This window comes from Aythya ferina, assembly GCF_964211825.1.
Source record: "Aythya ferina genome assembly, chromosome: 4".
NCBI lineage: Eukaryota > Metazoa > Chordata > Aves > Anseriformes > Anatidae > Aythya > Aythya ferina.
The window spans coordinates 8,554,509-8,574,269 of NC_140300.1; the positions used below are offsets into that span (position 1 = coordinate 8,554,509).

Sequence of the window (19,761 nt, forward strand, 5' to 3'; positions counted from 1 at the left end):
CCCGAGTCATTTTTGAAAACATTAAAGAGAACTGTCAGTAAAATGGAGTCCTGAGAAACCCCACTAGTGACTGGCTGACAGCCTGATGTAACCTCATTTACTATAATCCTTTGCGCTTGACCCATCAGCCAATTGTTCACCCATTTCATTAGGATTTTGTCTAGTTGTATGCTGGACATTTTGTCTAGAAGGATACTGTGAGAAACAGTATCAAAATCTTTTCTGAAATCCAAAAAGATTATATCAGCTAGCTTCTCTTGGTCACTAAGGTGGGTGTGCTTGTCATAAGAGGAAATTAAGTTCTTTAAACAGGACATTACCGTCATGAACTCATGCTGGCTATGACCAATGACTGCATTGTCTTTCAGCTGTTTTTCAATAACTCCCAGAATAATCTTCTTCATAATATCACCAGGCACTGAAGTGAGACTGACAGGCCTGTAATTACCAGGGTCTTCTTTCTTGCCCTTCTTGAAAATAGGAACTATGTTTGCCAGCTTCCAGTCAACTGGGACCTCTCCAGATTTCCAAGACCATTGAAACGTAATTGAGAGAGGTCTCACGATGAGATCAGCCAGCTCTTCCAGTACCCTGGAATGTATCCTGTCAGGCCCCATAGGGTTACCTGCGTCCAGCTGGAGCAGCAAATCCTGTACAGGTTTGGGCTTGGCTGCAAGTTCATCATTCTCGCAGTCACAGTCCTCCATCTCAGGGCTCTGGGACCCCCAAAGCCTATCATTAGTGTTGAAAACGGAGGCAAAGAAGGTATTAAATGTTTCTGCTTTGTATATATCCCTATCCTATATGTGAGGTGACCATCCTCATCAAGTAATGGACCAATGTTATCTCTGGTCCTCCATTTGCTGTTAATATATTTTTAAAAGTCCTTTTTATTGTCCTTCACAGTACTGTGCAGCTTCAGCTCTAACTGAGCTCTGGCCACTCAGATTTTCTCCCTACAGTTGCAAACAGCACCTCTGTAGGCCTCCCATGTCACCTGACCTCGTTTCCAGTGGCCATACACTTTTTTCCACCTAAGCTCTAGAAGATCCCTGTTTAGCCAAGCCAACCTCCTGCTCCACTTGCTTGGATTCAGAGATTTTGGAATTGCCTGTTCCTGTGCTTTTAAGAGGTGGTACTTAAAAACTGACCGGCACTGACAGACCCAACTGTTTACAAAAGCAGCTTCCCAGGGGACCTTACTAACCAGTTCCCTGAACAGTCTGAAGTCTGCTCTCCTCATATCCAGGGTTGAGGTTTTGGTGGCAGTTTTCCTCCTATCACCAAAGATTTTAAATTCGACTACCTCATGGTCACTGTGGCCAAGATGGGCACCAGTCACCACTTCACCCATGAGACCTTCTCTCAGTGATAGCTTATCACTGGCTTGCCTGGTTTTACCCCTTTCCCCCTTCAAATCTACCTTAAAATTTTATCAGTCAGCCCTGCTAACTCCTGCGCAAAAATCCTTTTCCTGCTCTGAGAAAGCCAGATCCCATCCAGCACCTGCAGGCCTGGTATTGTGTGGACCCCCCCATGATTGAGAAACCCAAAATTCTGCTGGTGACACCAGCCTTGGAGCCACGTGTTGATCAGCTGGGTCTGCCTCTTCCTTTCACCATTGTTCCCTGCTACTGGAAGGATAGAGGAAAACACTGCTTGTGCACCTGATCCTTTAACAAATTGCCCCAAGTCCCTGAAATCCCATTTGATTGCTATTAGACTTCTCTTTGCTACCTCATCACTGCCAGCATGAGAAAACAATAATCAAAGGGCCATACCAGGCCAGTCACTTTTCCAGCAACGTCTCGTACTCAGGGAGGCAGCAGGCATCCCTGTGGGTTGGGTCCGGTTGGCATATCAGTTTTGGGCACCACGGTACAGAAAGGACATAAAACTATGGTGTTGCATCCAGAGGAGCCCTACAAAGATGGTGAGGGCTCTGGAGGGGAAGACCCATAAGGAGCGGCTGAGGGCCCTTGTTGTGTTCAGCCCCAGGCAGAGCAGGCCAAGGGGAGGCCTCATGGCTGCCTGCAGCTCCCTCACAGGGAGTGGAGGGGCGGGCGCTGAGCTCTGCTCTCTGGGGACAGCAACAGGACCCAAAGGAACAGCATGGAGCTGGGACAGGGGAGGGTCAGGCTGGGGGTTAGGGAAAGGTTCTGCACCCAGAGGGTGGTCAAGCACTGGGACAGGCTCCCCAGGGCAGTGGTCATGGCACCGAGCTGCTGGGGTTCAAGAAGCATTTGGACAATGCTGTCAGACTTCAGGGTCTGATTTTTGGGTAGCCCTGTGTTGAGCCAGGAGTTGGACTCCATGATCCTTGTTGGTCCCTTCCAGCTCAGGATATTCTATGATTCCCCCTGCACACCCAACCATGCAAACTGCCACACCATGCCCTGTTAGCCCACCCTGGTCACAGCACTCTCTGAAGCTTCTTTGTAGGAAACCCCCCTGTTCACCACAGTCCCTTGCTCTGCTGCAGAGCAGGCATGCACCTGAGGTGATCTCCTCAGCGAGTGACCAACAACAGTGGTGGGTCCTGCAGAAAGCTCTGCCAGAACCCCAGCAGCTTGTGGTTTGTGGGCTTCTGTGAGCCCAAAATGGTGGCTTGGTATTTAGCAATCCACAGTGATGTCCTTTATTTCATCCAGGAGTGCTGTTACTCATTCAGACCACAGAAGATACCTGCAGATTCAAAAATAGGTTCAATTTTTCTAATGGTAGACACTATTATTTAGACTAATTAATTAGGCAGTTACAGCCATCCAGTGTTATATTGCAAAAGGAAGAGAGCATGTGAATCTTCTAGGAACTGGGCTGTTGGATGATCAAAGGCAGATTTTAACAGGTGGTCATAAATGTAGCATGTGCCATCTCTGTCAGCAGCTAGGACATCCTGGTTAAATACAAAATGTATCCTTTATTTCATCCGAGGTTAGTTCATTGGAGCTCAGTAGTCCCTAGTTAAGTGGAATTTTCTTGATGGGGCAAAATAATTACTGTTAGAGAATTGTTCCTTGCTGTGCCTTATTGGAGCATGTATTAGGCCACCGGATTGTGTCTTGGACACCTACAGTCCTGAGACCTTTACCTATGCCATTCCTCTTGAGTCTCATACCTGATCTCAAATGAGTCATTATCATTCTTGTAGCTCTCGTGTGTGTAGTATATATGGCTGTAATGGTTAGTTAAACCTAGGCTCATACCATTCATTAGGTTGATTTCATATTACTGTTCCAGATGCCACATCTTGAGGCAAGATCAAACCTCTTGAAACATAATTATTGGCTGAGTAATTGCAAAAAGAGAGTTCTTTCTAAGTCTAGAAAACACTGTAATAATAGTGTATGAGGCAATCAGCTAGAAGTATTTGCTGACTAAATCAGAAGGTATGCTGTGAGTGAATAACCTAGCAAAATCTAGACCTAGTTTGAAAACATCTGTTGCAGATGACCACGACTGTTATTTGTTCTTACCACACAGAAATCCTTCGCTGATTTCCTCTTCCTCACAGACTACATCTTAGACATACTAATACGGTGATACCTTGAAGAACTGTATACAGAATACTGTAGGGCATGTAGGGCAGGTAGCTGATCCTTTTTAGCAGTACTGACAACCACAAAAGTGTAGCTCATCACAGCAAAACCTATTTTTTTTTTTTAATTTGAACACTTAGCATACAACAAATCTGCAAGATTTTAGGAAGGAGATGCTCAAGGACCTCTCAAGTCTGATTCTCTTACCTATGCCATCTGCCACGTAGAAGTTGGTTGTTAACTCTGAAATCCTCCATGAATTTTGAAGGTGTTTTCTTCCCCCTTCCATGCAGAATAGCTGAGATCTTTAGTAGGGGAAGGTCGTATGCCTATTTCTTACTACACTGAGCCAGTATTCCGCTTTTTGATCTTAGAAAGATATCTCTTGTCTAGATTTCAGAATTGTTCTCTCATCTTCCCACTCTCCCTTCCACCACACAAATCCTTTTCCATACTTGCCTTGATTCCTTAAAAGCTTGGTTAAGATGAAGTTGTGATTGCAATTGTTAAAATCAGCTGAAGTGTGTGTTTGTATTTAAGAATATTTAAAAGTTATGATTTAGGTAGATTGCAGATGAGGCTTAGTGCACAGGCTATCCAAGCTTTGAAAATCTGAATTTTGTATTGATTTTCACATGTAGTATTTTCAGAAAGATCCAGGCTTACATATAAGTTAATATATAGAGAAAGCACTGACAGATGATTGTAACCTTAAGTTAATTTAGCGAAGCTTATTTTTGTTTGTATTAAACAGGTCAGCTTTTATGTCAAACTTAATAACTTAACTCGGAGACTTTCAATCCAGTAACTGGGTTTTTGAAAGGTAAACCAGTTGTACTGTATTTTGGTCATTGTGGTAACTAGCAGCTTATAAGAAGTACAGAGAACAATATAAGTTGGATCTTAAATACTTTATTAAATTATTTTTCAGGACAGAAAAAGAGCTTTCGTCAATATCATGTTCAGTTTTTTGGAGACGCCCCAGAGCGAGCCTGGATATTTGAGAAGAGCCTTGTGCCATTCAAAGAAAAAGACCAGTTTGAACAATTATGCCAGGAAAGTGCAAAACAAGCCCTCACTAAAGCAGAGAAAATAAAGGTAAGAAGCTTCCAAATAAGGCAAGATGTGCATTTCTTTTAAATTTCCTGTTATGAGTATGTATAGATGTAAACAGATATTCTAGGGAGCTTTTAAGATGGCTTGTTTTACAGTCTCATATTCTTATATTTCACATACAAATGTGGAGCATGGGATGGCTTATCACTGATAACTATTACTTATTAAATATATTAATAAATATTACTTATTAAAATTGAGTACTGGTCTGCTTTGTCATTGATTTATACGTGGTATCAGTACTATCGAATACAATTCCATTTGAGTGTCTGAATTGTAATTGTACATTACACTTAGTCTCTTGAAATTGTTTTTTGTTACTGTTGGTATTTTGTAATAAAAAGCGAGCAAATTTCTCACACAGTCTTCTTATCTTGCAGATGTTAAAGCCTGTTTCAGGGAAACTGCGGCCACAGTGGGAGATGGGTGTTAAGCAAGCAAGTGAAGCAGTAAGCATGACAGTGGAAGAACGGAAGGCAAAGTACACCTTCATCTACATTAGGGACAGACCTCATCTTAATCCTCGAGTGGCAAAGGAAGTTGGCATTGCTGTGGAGCCGTTAGAGGAGATAGATGAGTCATCTTACTCAAACGAAGAAACGACTGAAAATCTGAAATCAATGAAGGAGTCTGGCATTCCTAACAAGAGGAGGAGAAGGACATCAAAATTGTCTGCCACTGATGATACGCAAGAAAGCAGTCAGTCGGGGACTAAGAATACTACTCCTCAAAAGTCATCTGATCAGGCAGAATCCAAAAGAGGGATAGGCTCCCCTCTCAATAGAAAGAAAACTCCAGCATCTACTCCACGAAGCAGAAAGGGCGATGCAGTATCTCAGTTTTTGGTCTTTTGTCAAAAGCACAGAGATGAGGTTAGTCTCTTTTAGCTCTTACTTCACTTTAGTTGACAAAAATTAATTGCTACGATAGAATCCGTAATATTCTGGGTTTGATGAGGTATGCCTGCATGAAATCTTGGTCTAGACAGTAACAGAAAGGAGGGAGTGTAGATGAGTAAACAAAATAGTGATAGTGCCATTTTACTTTAAGCATGTCACATTAGTATCTTCCTACATAATCCAACAGTCCTTTTTATTAGCCTTAATTTTTTAATATACATAAAATATAGTAGATATGCATAGATATGCTCAGGCAAGTATAAACAAGGTTATGCAGTTTATGGCAATCTACTTACAGTTAGCTTATGCGTTCTTTTTGATGACGTGGCTCAAATCATGCAGTCTGTTTGCTTGTCTTCAAACTCTTCAAAAACTCCATTTACCTACCTAGAATCCTTTGCTGAACTTCAAAAGAAGCTTCAGCAGTTAGCAAAGCATATGAAAATGACTGTCAGTGTGCAATCAGCTGGGACAGAAACTAGGCCTTTTTGAGAGTACTACACTCCGTGGCAAGGTAGATTAAATAACTACTTTAATACCAACATTTCTTATGAAGACTGGTAGAGGCATAAAAGCAGTACCACTGTTCTAGCTCATTACTTCAAAATTATGAACATCTGAACAATAATCATGAGCAGCCCTCTGCTGCATTTGCAGTACAATTCCATGCACTGGAAGAATCATCAGTTCTGATGTTGTCTTTTAGTTGCACTCTTCTGTAATACTCACAAAGGGATCAGAAAGTTAGAGATGACTTTAATTGTCTTTAGATGCTGATTTGTTGACTTCATTGTAAGATATTTGTATTAGAAAATATTAACAAATCGGAACTTTATGAAGAAAAGTTGAAAAACAGATTTTGTTCCAAGGAAATAAATTAGTAGTAGTTCAACTTAAGGATCTTTTTTAGATCATTGCAACTCAAGATCCTCTTGAGATTTAAAATGAACACAGTGTACATATAGCTTTTTGTGGATTTGGTTCACTTGAGAAAAACATTAGCAGTTCAGTTTGCTGGTCCGGAAACAAGAGGGTTTTGTACCCAGACTATTAAGTACAGATTTTGAAATATTCATTATGAAAAGTTGTATGGGTAAAACATCTGTCTCATGTTTGAGAGAAGTGAGTTCTGTTTCCAGTTCTTCTGTAAGTAACTTGTGTAATGGCAAGAGGGCATTTCCTTGGCCTTTAAGGTAGGTAGCAAGAAGTCTTGTGCAGTATTGAGGCATATGAAATTACTTCTCTGGAAGAAATTAGATTTTTATGATTGGTTTTATGGACTCTTAGCTGAACTCATCCTACTACAGAAGAGACATGCTGTGTCTCTGATGTTACATTGCTATTTACTGTGCCAGTTATCAAGTTTCATTCCCTTCTATGGTTATACTATAGCTTTCAACATAATAGATGGAAAATGCAAAGCATATTAATATTTGACATCGAAGAATTGATTTGTCTTCAGTGTCACTTTGGGAAACTGAAAAACTTACATAAACTTGAAAATCACACTGATGGTAATGTTTAGTATTACACAGAGTTATAGGTAAAAGGACATAAATTTCAAAATACTACATATATCTTGAGAGAGGGCATCCTACCATTTCTACCTACAATACCTTTTAATAAAATGAGTCATGAAAACCCAAATCCACGATTATGTGACTGATGCTGTTAGATACAGAAGCATTTCTGTGCATGGAACAGATGTAGGTTATAAAAACAGCAGATAACAGACAGCTGCAGCCAAAAGTCCCTCTAACAGGTTAAGATCATTAGAGCCTGTTTTTTCCTTTCTCTTGATGTGAAGACGACTAGCAAAGAAGGTAAATACAATTTTAGATATTTACGCTTCTTGCACCAAACCTGCTACCTAATTTTAGTGAACTCTTCAGGCCTGTCAGATTGCTTTTAAAAGGGCAGTTTTGTGACTTTGGTGGAAGGTGGAATTTGTGTGCAAACTAACACTCAGTGTTTTCCCTTCTCTTTGGCTTATCTGGTTCAACTTGTGTGGTTTGCTTTCCATCCAAGAGACTTTTTTTTCCTCTTGTTTTAGTTATTCTGATATTTTAGATGTAGTGATAACATCAGCTAAAAAGCAGATCTCTTTTTGACCCATTTACATTGGTGGCATCTGAGAGACCAGAGTATGGTTCCTTAGGTATTTACATAAATATATTAAGGACAAAGCAAAACTGTATCCTAAAGAGGTTCTCTGGCTCACAGACTTGGGAAGAGATGGAAGGGAATGACTAAAGACTTCTCATTCAGGGCCTCTAATAATCACACGGTATCTTAAAAGTAGAGATGTTCCCGCTGTGTTTTGTTTGGAGTCTAGATTTGTATGGTAGTAGGATTCGTGTATCGGTTTGGTTATATTAATTACTACTTCTTGTGTTACTTTTCTGAGGATAGAACAATGAGAAACAGTTGACATTTTCAGAAATTAATGATGGCTGCTTGAAGCCTGGAATTGCTGCTGGAGAATGGTTTTAGTAGGCATGTTTCCCTGAGGAAAGGAAGCATTGAAAGCTTGGAGCACTGTCATAGTTGTAGTGATATGTTAAGTATTTCATGCTGTCACCAAAGGAGTTCAGCTGTATCTTGTACTGCTGGCATTCTTGTGGACTTTCTCTGTGAAATACAACCACCATGATAGTTACAAGTAAGTGTCTGACTTGGGCTAAAGGTATTATTCAGTGAGAGACAGACAGCTCTGCTGTTCATATGAATTCATTGATTTGGGCATTGAGACTATTTTAAGGTAAATTAAGAAATAAGTTCATTAGTAGGGTGCACAATTGAAGATTTCTGCATATATAAGGATCTGTTGGACATCTAGACAAATGAGTGGAGGTAATATGCTTGCATGAGCAGTATGTGCCTGACCTAAGTACCATGTTTTCCACACCTATAGTAATGTTAATTCCCAGATCTAAGAAAAGATCTTCCATTTTTTTCTGTAGCGTATTTAGACTTTAAGAAATACTGTAGAGAAGTGCATGATTTTCACATGTACTGTTTCCACTACGTATGCCAGGAATTGAGTATGACACCGTGAAGACTTTGGAGAAAACTGTTGGGCAGTGCTTCTTTGTGCAGCTTCCCTCATTAAGAGCCATGGGTTTCTCATGCCTGTTGTTTTTGTTTGTATTTCGGTCGGACTGGAGGTGACACTAAACTGCATCTTGTTTGTATGAGCACAGCTAGTTGCTTGTTAGAAAATGAAATAACTCAGTGCCCTACTTGGGCAGAATGAGCTATACACTCAGCAGACAGTGGCCAAAATTGCTGTTAACTTGGTTGCCTGAAGAGGTGAGATCTGTGGGAGAGGTTTCTTGTGGGTCTGTGTTCTCCCCTCTCAATAACTTTTGGATACTTTGCAATATTAATCAAACCTTGAACAGAGGCTTCCAAAGGTAGTTATATTCTGCTAGCAAGTATTTTGTGCCAGATAGAAGCAGGAGGACTCCACTTGGGGAGAACTTACAGCATGAGTTTTCTTCCTAGACACTGAATGATCTCAGTGGGAAGAAGGTGTAACAACTACTGCAACTCCAGGAGGAGCTTCACTGGTACACTTGGTACACTTGTACCTTGTTTGATACCAGGAAATGCAACATTAAAACACGTTCTTAGAAGTTAGGTTAATTATTTCCACAGAAAGATTGTCTTTCTGTTCTGTTGAATGGTGTTACTGTTGAAACATTTGGCTCCGTTGGCCTGCTTTTTCTTTTGCTCCATGGTTTCGGGGTATTGGTTGCATCACTACAGTAATAAATTGTGGGGCTTTGGAGAATGCTGGGTAATGAGATAGGGAGTGAGGGCTGGTTTTAAAGCTACTGTTTCATTGCTGTAGATTTCAGAATCTTACAGCTTTCTGACTTCTGAGATTTATCAAATCTGGTTTTCCTTAAGTGAGAGTATGAAAATACTGAAGGAGTTTTTTGTTTGTTTGTTTTTAGATACTGCCTTTCCTGTTTGTGTTGAATAAACTTCCTAGGAAGTCTCTTAACTTCCATAATGATGGCTGTTAAGTATTGTGCTTACATTAAGAAAAGATTCACAGCTTTTTGAGTTCCCAGTATTTGTATAAATAGTATAAAAATGATAAATTAATACAGCAGAATGTTGCATCAGATGCTAGTTTGTGTAAATCTCTCTGCTAAGATAGGTATAAAGGAGTACCCCTATGCATAACGAGTTTTCCTGTGGATTGGTGGATGTCCTTGTAGGCAAGCATTTATTCCAATATTGCTTGTGTGTTTTCTATGGGGCAGAATTAAACTTCATCCAGAATTAATAAAAATTTTTGGAATCACCATACCACAAGATCTACTCCTACTCAATTTTCTGAATTTTAAAAGGCAAATAGATACTTCTAAAACGGTACCTAATACTTCTGAATCTGCTGAAAGATTATTTTTTTTAGAAAGAAGTGGTTATTCAAAAAATAAATACAAACCAAAACTGGATACGAAATGTTTGAATGTAGTTCTGTCTACAGCAGATGTTAGATAACTCGTTTGTATCCAGTTTTCCAAAGCAATAGAAGAATATATGCCATTCGTTTCAATGGTCACCTTTTTTTAATAAAACCCTATTTCTGCATGTATAGGTGGTTGCTGAACATCCAGATGCGTCAAGTGAGGAGATTGAAGAATTGCTTGAATCGCAGTGGAACATGCTTAGTGAAAAACAGAAAGCTCGCTATAACACAAAGTTTGCCATAGTGACCTCTCCCAAATCTGAAGAAGACTCTGGTAAACGTAAAACTGTGCTAGTGTACTCTAACTAAATTTGATATACATAGTGGTGTTAAACTAAGCACATATTTGAGACCTGTAGGGAAAACAGCTTTCACTGTTTTCCAGTTTTAATTCTTGGTGTTTGTGCCAATAGCAAAGGAATGCCAATGGTTACAATAAAAGCAACCCATGAAGTCTACATTTCTTGCTCATTGTTCTGAAAAGTTGTTATATGTAAACCTACTGTTTAGAGATTGCTGATTTCTCATTCTTCTTCTGCCCATAAGCAGCTGCCATTGCATCCACTGCCTGTTACTAGTGGATGGTGGGAAGGGAAGACGAAGTGTTACTACTAGTAAAATTTGAGTGTTTGTTTTGGTTTTGTTTTTTTGTTTTTTGTTTTTTTGAATAGAAGATTTAGGAAATGGTTTTAAAAGTGTAATCAGTGCTACACCTTTTCTTCATACAAATACCTAGAGTATATTACCTCATCAGCATCAACTCAGGAAGAAGTATTCCAAACCTTATTCTGAATCTTTCATCCACTTGGCATTTTATTGTGCTACGCAAAGTTTTTAGGATGTTGTACAAGATTTCAAATACTTTTTTTTTTTCTTCTTTTTTGTTGCTTTTGTCTAGCATTTAGTTTTGATTAAGAGTCTTAACTATTTTGCAAAATATCTGAGGATTTTGGAGTCATGTATTTGAGAAAGAAAGAGGAAGATAGTTTGGCATTTGCATGGACTTTATCAAATTTCAATAGATATCACTTTTCAAATTTAAATAGTTTTATAGCACTGTAAGAATGCATACTATGGAAGTATTAGAACCAACAGGTGCTGCTTTGGGCAATGACAAGAATGAGAGGGAGTGTTTGAAAGTTTGTGAGACTTGGAAAAACTTGTATAAAAATGGCAGTCAGTTTTGTTAACTATCTGTGTGTGTGTGAAATAACATCATTTTGTGGAAAATTGAAAAGTTTTTAACTTTAAAATTTAAGTGTCAAATATTTGGATATCAGTTTAAAAAAAAAACACATTCTGTATCTCTCAAGGTTCATCATTGAAGAATATTGGAGAGGCCAAACGTAAAGTGTTTCAAGACTCACCTAAAAGGAGATCAAGATCCAGAAGTAATTGAAATTTGTGTTGTGTGCAAATAGTTCATCATTATAAGTAGCTATTGAGTGTATTTTTTTATGTAATCGCCCACGTATCATAATCTCTTTATTTTATCTCAGATGTTGTCTTCCTTGACGTTAGAATTTTAATGGATCCCAAATTAAATATCTAAATGCTGTAGTGCTGAATTTTGTTCACCTTCCTCAGTGTCATATTGCAAGAAATGTAATTGAAATTGTACCTGTACCAGGTGTTTCTAGTACATATATTGTGTACATTTATAGTTATCTACAGATGAAAACATGTCAGTTGACTCGTTCCCCTACCCAAATCCTCTTATCTTAAACTTGGAAGAATATTGTGGGATTTCTTTTTCTGGCTTTTTATAAGTAGCAGGTTCTCCTGGAGCCATTTCAGTCTGTTTTTGTGGATTCAGAGTTTGATAATAGAATATGTCCTAGATTGTTTAGATATGAACATTAATTTGAAAATTATTCGTATTTTCAAGTTACTATATTTTTAATATTTGTAACTATTTGTTCCCACTGGAATAGAATGCTTGTAGCTGTAGGGCAATTTTCAGTTAACATAGTTGTGCCCCTGGAGCTTGCAATCTTCATATTAATAATACTTGGTAGCTTCATAAACTAGAGAGTACTGGAGAGTGTAAAAATGTTGCCGTTTCATGCTGATGAACCAGACCACTTCCTAAACTTTCATCTGTCTTTTTGAGGTAGAGCAAGCGTAAACAATTGCTGAACCTATGGAAAGGGTATGTAGGTTAGTCACTGAGCTTTTGTAATTTAGCCAGCTGCTTGAACTTCACAGTGAATTATCATAAAAATGTGTGAATAAGTCCATTTTGGTTTAAAATGACCAAAGTGAATCTGTTCTTAGGATTTTGGTTCACAAAGGAAGGGGATCTTATGGTCTCCTGTACAACATAAGTAAGCTTGTTGGAAAGCACCTGGAATTGCCATACCAGAAAGAGAGAATTAATCTGTACAGTTGGTGATATCTTGTCTTTTCCAGAGGCCCTTTAATAGATGTCTTCAGTAACTTCACCAGTATCAACTGGAGAACTCCTGAAGGAGACGTAAACATTTATTCAGTGCTGAGACTATTATAAAGTGGCAGAAGAGTTAAAAGCTGTATAGATCAACCATGTGTAGTCTAACAATACGAAACAAATGTTGGGCAGTGATATTCAGATCTTAAACTAGTGCTTTAGTCTTTCTAAAATGAGTATTAAGCAATTGATTTGGATATGTCTAGAGCTTGCCTTCAGAAAGAGAAACCAGACCTTAGGCATTAAGAGGTCATCGAACTGTGTTAATGTTTAACTATGTTTTAAAAATAATGACTGAAAGAAAAGTAACTTAAATAACTAGATCAGTTCAAAATAATTTGAAAGTGGGTTTTAGATTATTTTTCATGTAAGTTTCCCCCATCCCCCATCCCAAGGTAACTTACATGGAAATAAAAGAAACCAAAAAAAGAGGACAAAGGAACCTACAGAAGATTTTGAAGTTCAGGAAGCACCTAGGAAAAGACTCAGGATGGATAAACAGAATAATCGGAAGGTAATTATGTTGTTGGTTTGTTTGGGTGGATTTATAGCAGCACCAAACACATTGCTGTAGTTAAGTTTGTCAGCATTTCCATTTTCAGGATTAAAAAAGTAATGTTTGTATATCAAACCAAACTGTTGTAAATATTCAGAGAAACGTGAGCTTGTTGCCATGGGCTTTCTTCTTTGGTTTTGAGGATGGAGATATAACAAGATGCTCTTGCTACGTAGACTGGTGAAAATGTATGCTGAGAAAGTCTGTTTCCCAAAGGAATGTGCAGAGGCATGACCTTTCACTATTGTCATGCTTTATAGTTGTTTTCTTTCCCCATGAATAAGAGTTCAGGAGTGTATACAGGAACGTATACAAGAATCTGTATATGTTAGTGAATGCTGCTTGCAGACAGAAGTGCGGGGAGAGAGGAAAGCAAGTAAAACAAAACAGGAAAACTACTTTTCAGGAACTGGAACGAAGCTTGTAGTACATTCTAGTGACGTGCTGCCCAATTGCTTAAGTTAGGAAACTGCAGTAAATATTACTGTGTCTCTATCATGCAAATCACAAGCTTCTTTTCAGTATAGCTTGCTTGTGACAATGAGTTTTCCTTATGCAGGTCACTAAAACTAGGTATATGAATGTCAGCCCAAATCTTCGAGACACTCAAGCATAGGCTTATTTAGCTGTGCATTTAGACCAGTGAACTTCATAGGTTTCACATTTGTGGAGAGTTTAGCTCACAGGTGTTTTCAGACATCTTACAAGAGCACCATGCCATAGTGTAAGTATTGCAAACCTTGCCTCAGGACTCAGTAGCACATTGGTTAAATGAAGCAAGCTAGTATAAGGAAGGTGGTAGATTTTTTAAATTAATTCTGCAGGTCACGTTTATAGATGTCACGTTTGTTTGATAGGCTCTTCTTTTAGTTGCTTCTATTGATAAGGTGGATATCCAGACAATTTCTTTAGTGTTCAATATAAAAAAACATGTAGAATTTCGGATAGCCAGGCTTATCTAGCCTATTGGTAAGGAGTAAGGATAATCCTTAGAGATGTTTTATTACCTTTGCAGAGAGAAGAGCCAAAAGTGGTTTTTGCACTTTTTGCTCTAAAAGATTAGTCATTAAATATCCATTTTATATTCTAGGATAAATTTTTAAACTTGTCTAATTGATTTGAATTGACTATAATGCGCTAGGTACAGGGAAATATTTATTGATTGCAGTTAATTCCTGCTATGAAGTCCCTGTTTTGACTGTCACCAAAGTTCCTTCTTTACTGTCTGACCTGAATTTGTTTGCAACAATTAGCACAGATTAATCAGAAGTAGAATGAAAGGTGGTTGCAGTATAGTTCACGAAGGTGAGCTTTGGGTGTCTTGATTCCACAATACAGGTTTGACAATTGACAGGAAAAAAACAAATGATTGAGATAAGTGATTCTCATAAGATGCATATAACTGATTAAGCTGACTTAATAATTTGTTATATACATTTAAAAAGTGATGTCCTTTATCTGGTCAGTTTATCAGAATTAGTTACAAGGAGTCTGGTATGTATAAAAACTATGCAATTTGGAAACTAGATGCATATGGCAGTGATTTTTGTGCTTCTGTCCACGGATGGGTCAGTTATCACGTAGAATTGCTGCCTTCCCAGTTTTTAATGGATAACCTCTTAGTCTTTTTCCTGCTCCCACCAGCTGTGGGTACGTCTAGCCATATGTGCTGGTAGTAAAAATATAGCGAATAACAGCAAAAATGTCTACACAGAGATTCCAAAAAGCAAACACAAACTATACACCTTCCTTTCTCTAGTCCCAGTTTGCTTGAAGGCTTATGTTAGAATTGCTTTGGATAGGTGAAACTTTAATGATCTTTCATGACCACTTCTTGCATGAGAGTTGTGCGTTACCCTATCCTTTTTGCCCTCAGCTCTTACGTATGAAATCTGAATGTTGTTGCACAAAGTTGTTGCACAAAGTCATAATAGATATATGAAAGTTCTGAAAAAAAATATTTAGTTTATTGGTGCTTTCGTGACATATATAAAATGCACATTAGCACAATGGGAGTTTTGTAAAGCCTGCTTTAAATTGAGTGAACTGTACATTTTCATTCATTTTACACAGCAGCATCAGTGGTAGGGTAGCTTAGACATCAGTAGAAGTGCATTGTAGCATATCTATAGTACAGTATCCATTCGTATTTATTTTTACAAAGGAAACCAGTCTCTGGCTTTCAAGGTGTTCACCTGGACAGCTTTTATAAAATTGTCAGACAAAGAATATGAAAAATATCTAATTCTTTAGAATTTTCTTATTGATCGTCTGAGCATTTGGCAGGGTTAAACACTTGGCTACAATTTTAGGGACATACTATTTGAATGAATTTGTAACATACAAAGAAAAAAACAGTGGCATCATGTGTAAGGAATAGTGTCTAATTTTGACACAGTGTTGACCAAATTTCCCTAGTTTTTGGCCTGAACATTTAATGATAAATTCTCAGTCTGGAGTGACTTTATGCACTCTATGTGATCCCTTGAAAATAGTGTTTATATTTTGGAAATGCTGGAACAATCTTAACCATAGTAATTTTAAAAATGGCACTGCTATAAGTTGTGGAGTTGAAAGCAAGCCTCTGAGACTTAAAATTCTGCATTTATTCTCAAATTTATATACTACTTCTGCAGTTTACCTTTAATAATTAAAGGTTTTAATTTGACCAGTATAGACAAAGACTAGTAAGGGTCATTTACGTGTTTTATTTTCATATAGAGCTCCCCTTTTTGATATGCTGAGTTTGGGATGGATAAGTGGGATGCTGGAATACCTTGTTCTTTAATTTTTCTCATTTGTTTATGGGTTTGTACCCTGTGCTATAGATGAGCTTTAAAAAAATCACTTAAATGGGGCTAGCTTAACTACATTACCATTCAGATATTTGTAAAGACACTTTCTTTTTAATAACATAAATCCAGAAGTAATTGCCAGTTTTGTCCAACCACTCATAAATTAGGAGTTTTTTTATTTTTTCATATTTTTTTTTGTGACAGAGGGAGACAAGCAATGACAAAACAGCAAAAACAAACTCTACTAAGGTCACAGAAACCTCCTCTTCACAAAAGAACCAGTCAGGTAATGTGGTCAGAATAAGTTTTAATGTAACTTTTTCAATTAAATAATTTTAAAATAAACAGGTTGTCTGAGGCAGCCGCCTAAATTTGCTGACGCAGTAACAAATTACAGCCACTATGCCACAGTTGGGGGGGGGAGTGTGCCCTCTTCCTTCACTACCACCATTTTGCAGCATTATACTTGATTGAAATTGTGTATTGCTGATTTAGAGCAGCAGTTCACAAGTTCACCATTTGATGGCACCAAATTAAAGCTATTGCCCTGTGATCTTGGAAAGCAGTGATACGAATCCTACTGCTCCAATTTGTCATTCTTCATCTGCCCAATAAAACAAGAGCAGTGACCATCAATGTAATCAGTTACTATGTGGTTTTAGACCTTGTAAATGATGCTTGATGGGAGGCAGTGTGGCGCATGAGAGGGAATTCTAAATCACCTTGGACCAAAATCCAAAAGTCAGACTTATTAATGATGTTCAAGTTTAAGATAACTGCTGTAAGAGCGTGTCTCTAGGTATTATAATGAAATGCCAAAGACGAGTAAGCTTCAGAAAGTTCTGCGCAATGTAGAAGCGGCGACATGCCATAGATAATGTCTGGTACCTGGTCCCTGTATGTAACCTTTCTCTTGGCAAAGTACTAGTGATACTCATTGAGATGAGATCACATAGGCCTTCTAGAGTTATCTGAGGATGTAACTGTTACCTCTGCTTTAAAGAGGCGATAAGTCACAAGGTGTTTTGGTTTTAATAGAAATGAGTAAAATAACTTGGGGAAAACATTTCTAGCCATTTGTAGTACATATTTGCTTAATAGAAACCTTTATTTTTAAAGTCAAGACAAAACACGTGGTTTCAGAAACTTCTTGTTCTCTCAGCCTTATGTAGGTTCCCAGAAGACCTACCTAAATCATTCCTTCCTTTACATGAAGGAATATTTTAAATGGCTTCAGGGAGATAACGTTTTAAAGTTCCAAACTTCACTTTGTAAACCAAAATTATTTTACAGCAACGAAAAATCTGTCTGATGCATGTAAACCTCTGAAGAAGCGAAATCGGGCTTCAGCAGCAGAATCTTCAACTCTTGCTTTTAGCAAGAGTTCATCTCCTTCAGCTTCCTTAACTGAGAATGAGGTAAAAAAAAAGTGGTGTTTGCACACAGCCATTTAATTACAGAAATTTTCAGGTGTGAATCTTTTTGTTTAAAAACAAAAAACAAAGGCGAATTCTCTAACGTTGGTGCTCTAGACAAGTTACAGTTCTGGCCTCTGTGAAACCTGTTAATGTGTGCATTGCAAATTCATTTATTGTAACAAGAACGTCTGATTTGGGGACGTCGAGATATTATTGTGGTTTTTAATGTATTTACCAACAAAGTTTTAGAATTGTAACCTTCTATTAGAGGCAAAGTAAAATGCCAGTGTGTTCTGTATTTTCTTCTACAGACTTTATGTAAGTGTACTACATTAGTTACATTATGTAACTCAATATTGTCATGTTGCCATAGCTTTTATATTGAAGCAAGTTTCCTAATCCTCTGTTTGATCTAGAACTGGACAGTTTTCTGAGCAGAGCCCCTTTAAGCTCAAATTAGTTTTCAGGCTGTTTAAGTGCTATTTCTCTGTGATGCAAATAGCTTCATCGCCAGTAGAGTTAAGCAGGCAGTGAAGGATGTATCTTTTTGATACTTACTAATCATAGTCTTAGCTCTGCATATTTGGAACTGTAATTCTTTTCAACTGACATACAATAAATGAAATGTATGTACCAGAAGTGTATTCATACAATCCATTAAAACCGTTCCCCCAGTCATCTACACTATTAAAACAAATCAGCCAAAGAATGGCAGCATGAGGGTGAAGTATGCATGCTGTTTCACAGGTGGGTTCAGAAATGTAGTTGGTAGGATTTAGTAAAATATCCATGGACAAACAGCTTCAAGCAGTTTGTATTACAGAAGTTGTAGAGAAAATACTTGCCTGCTAATGAGGGAGTAGGGCTTCTATCTATCGCAGAGACTCTTTCATCTCCCCTAACAAAAGCATGAGGCGCTTAGACGCAATAATGAATGCAGTTAAAATATCTAGACTATGTTCAGTAAATGGTTTACCTTTGGGGGTGGGGGAAGATTGCATGTTAATGGCTGTATATCTTACTGTAACTTGAAAAATTCTATCAAACAAAATAATCCCCAAATTCTCCCTCCTATGCCCTAATAAAACAAACAACAAAAGTCCCACAGGAAAAAATGTCCAGGGCAGCAATCAAGTAAAGTAATACTTGTTCTCATTTTGTTTTCTCAACCGAGAGACTCCCAAGCTGACTTACCAGTTTCTGCCATTTTGATTTTTGTACCAGCACTTGCTGTCTAAGCTGTTTGTGTTTGGGACCATCATTCAGCCAGACCCATTTAAGGAAAATACAATCCTTTTGATTCTAAACATGCATCTCTAAATACTGTAATCTCCGGAGAAAGATTCTCCTATTTCTAGATATTGTGTTATAAAAAAATAAAATCTCCAGAAATCTTTCCCTATAAAAGGTTATTTTGTAGGATTTTGGGTTGTATCTTAACAATTCACATGTAAAAATGGATATGGTTGTATAGGCTAAGATGATTCTATGAAAATCTTAGAACTTAGCTCTTAATTTACTTAGCTACTGCTAAACAGCAAAAGATGAGAGAAAAATTAACATCTTACACTGCTCGTAAGACACAGATATACAAATCAGAAAGGGAATTAATTGTTCTCAAAGGTTTAAAATGTTTTAAAACAATCACAGTCAACATACCAGAAATGTATCCTGTCAAACAGTAGAGATATGGGGGGTGGAAGGGCGGGGTACTGGGTCTGATGGGGAGTAGATAACAGTGGGTTGGATCCTTAGATGGTTTAAAGCTACACTGACCTGAACTTGTACCAGCTAAGGATTGGCCCCAGTTTCTTTCCTATGATATTAGGTATATTTTGCCTTTAAATAAAACAGAAATGACAGGCATGTGTTTCTGAAGTTACTGTTGATCTATTCTACTGAACAAGGAAGGCTCTAAACCTTGAATTTTGTGGGTGGCTTTCAAAACCTTTTTCCCTTTTGTATTGTTATTTAGCACTTTTCTAAATGGCTTAATTTGTGTGTGCCCTGAGAGTATTCATCCAGAGGGAAACCTTCTCCAGAGTGATAAGGGAAAAAGTTTAAAACATAAACACAATCATGCAATGCTGAAAGCCTTGCTCAGCTAATTGAATAGGATGTAATTCTTTTCAACATTAAATACATTTGCTGACTAACTTTTATATTTCTGTGTTCACTATTATACTATAAATGCTGACTTAAATGATCTTCTAACAAAGGTGAAAAAAAGTACTGCATATTCCACAAGCACATACACCTTCACAGCAATATTAAGTGGATCCTGGCTGTTTTTACTCTTTATTTCATTCTTTTTTTTTTCTTTTTTTCCCCCACACTACTTGTGGACAGCTGGTTCCAGAAGGGAACCTGCATATGACTGTTATTTGTCAAGGACTGTTGCTAGTTGCACACCTTTTAAATGTCACTCCATTGCAACTGAAGTCTAGGAAAGGTATGTTCAGTAGGAAAGAGTGTGCTCAGTTTTTTCTTGTTTGAAAGATCA

The 19,761-nt window shown here is 37.9% G+C and overlaps 1 protein-coding gene across 4 annotated transcripts in view; it reads left to right on the forward strand.

Annotated features, from left to right (window-relative positions):
• Positions 1-19,761, forward strand: part of NSD2 (nuclear receptor binding SET domain protein 2) — a 106,371-nt gene that overhangs the window by 61,130 nt on the left and 25,480 nt on the right. For all 4 annotated transcript variants that reach the window (XM_084517772.1, XM_084517769.1, XM_084517770.1 and 1 more), the window contains 7 exons: positions 4,471-4,637; positions 5,036-5,527; positions 10,170-10,314; positions 11,354-11,431; positions 12,885-13,003; positions 16,045-16,126; positions 17,134-17,258. In XM_084517772.1, the coding sequence (XP_084373898.1) occupies positions 4,471-4,637; positions 5,036-5,527; positions 10,170-10,314; positions 11,354-11,431; positions 12,885-13,003; positions 16,045-16,126; positions 17,134-17,258 (1,208 nt within the window). The remainder of the gene's footprint in view (positions 1-4,470; positions 4,638-5,035; positions 5,528-10,169; positions 10,315-11,353; positions 11,432-12,884; positions 13,004-16,044; positions 16,127-17,133; positions 17,259-19,761) is intronic.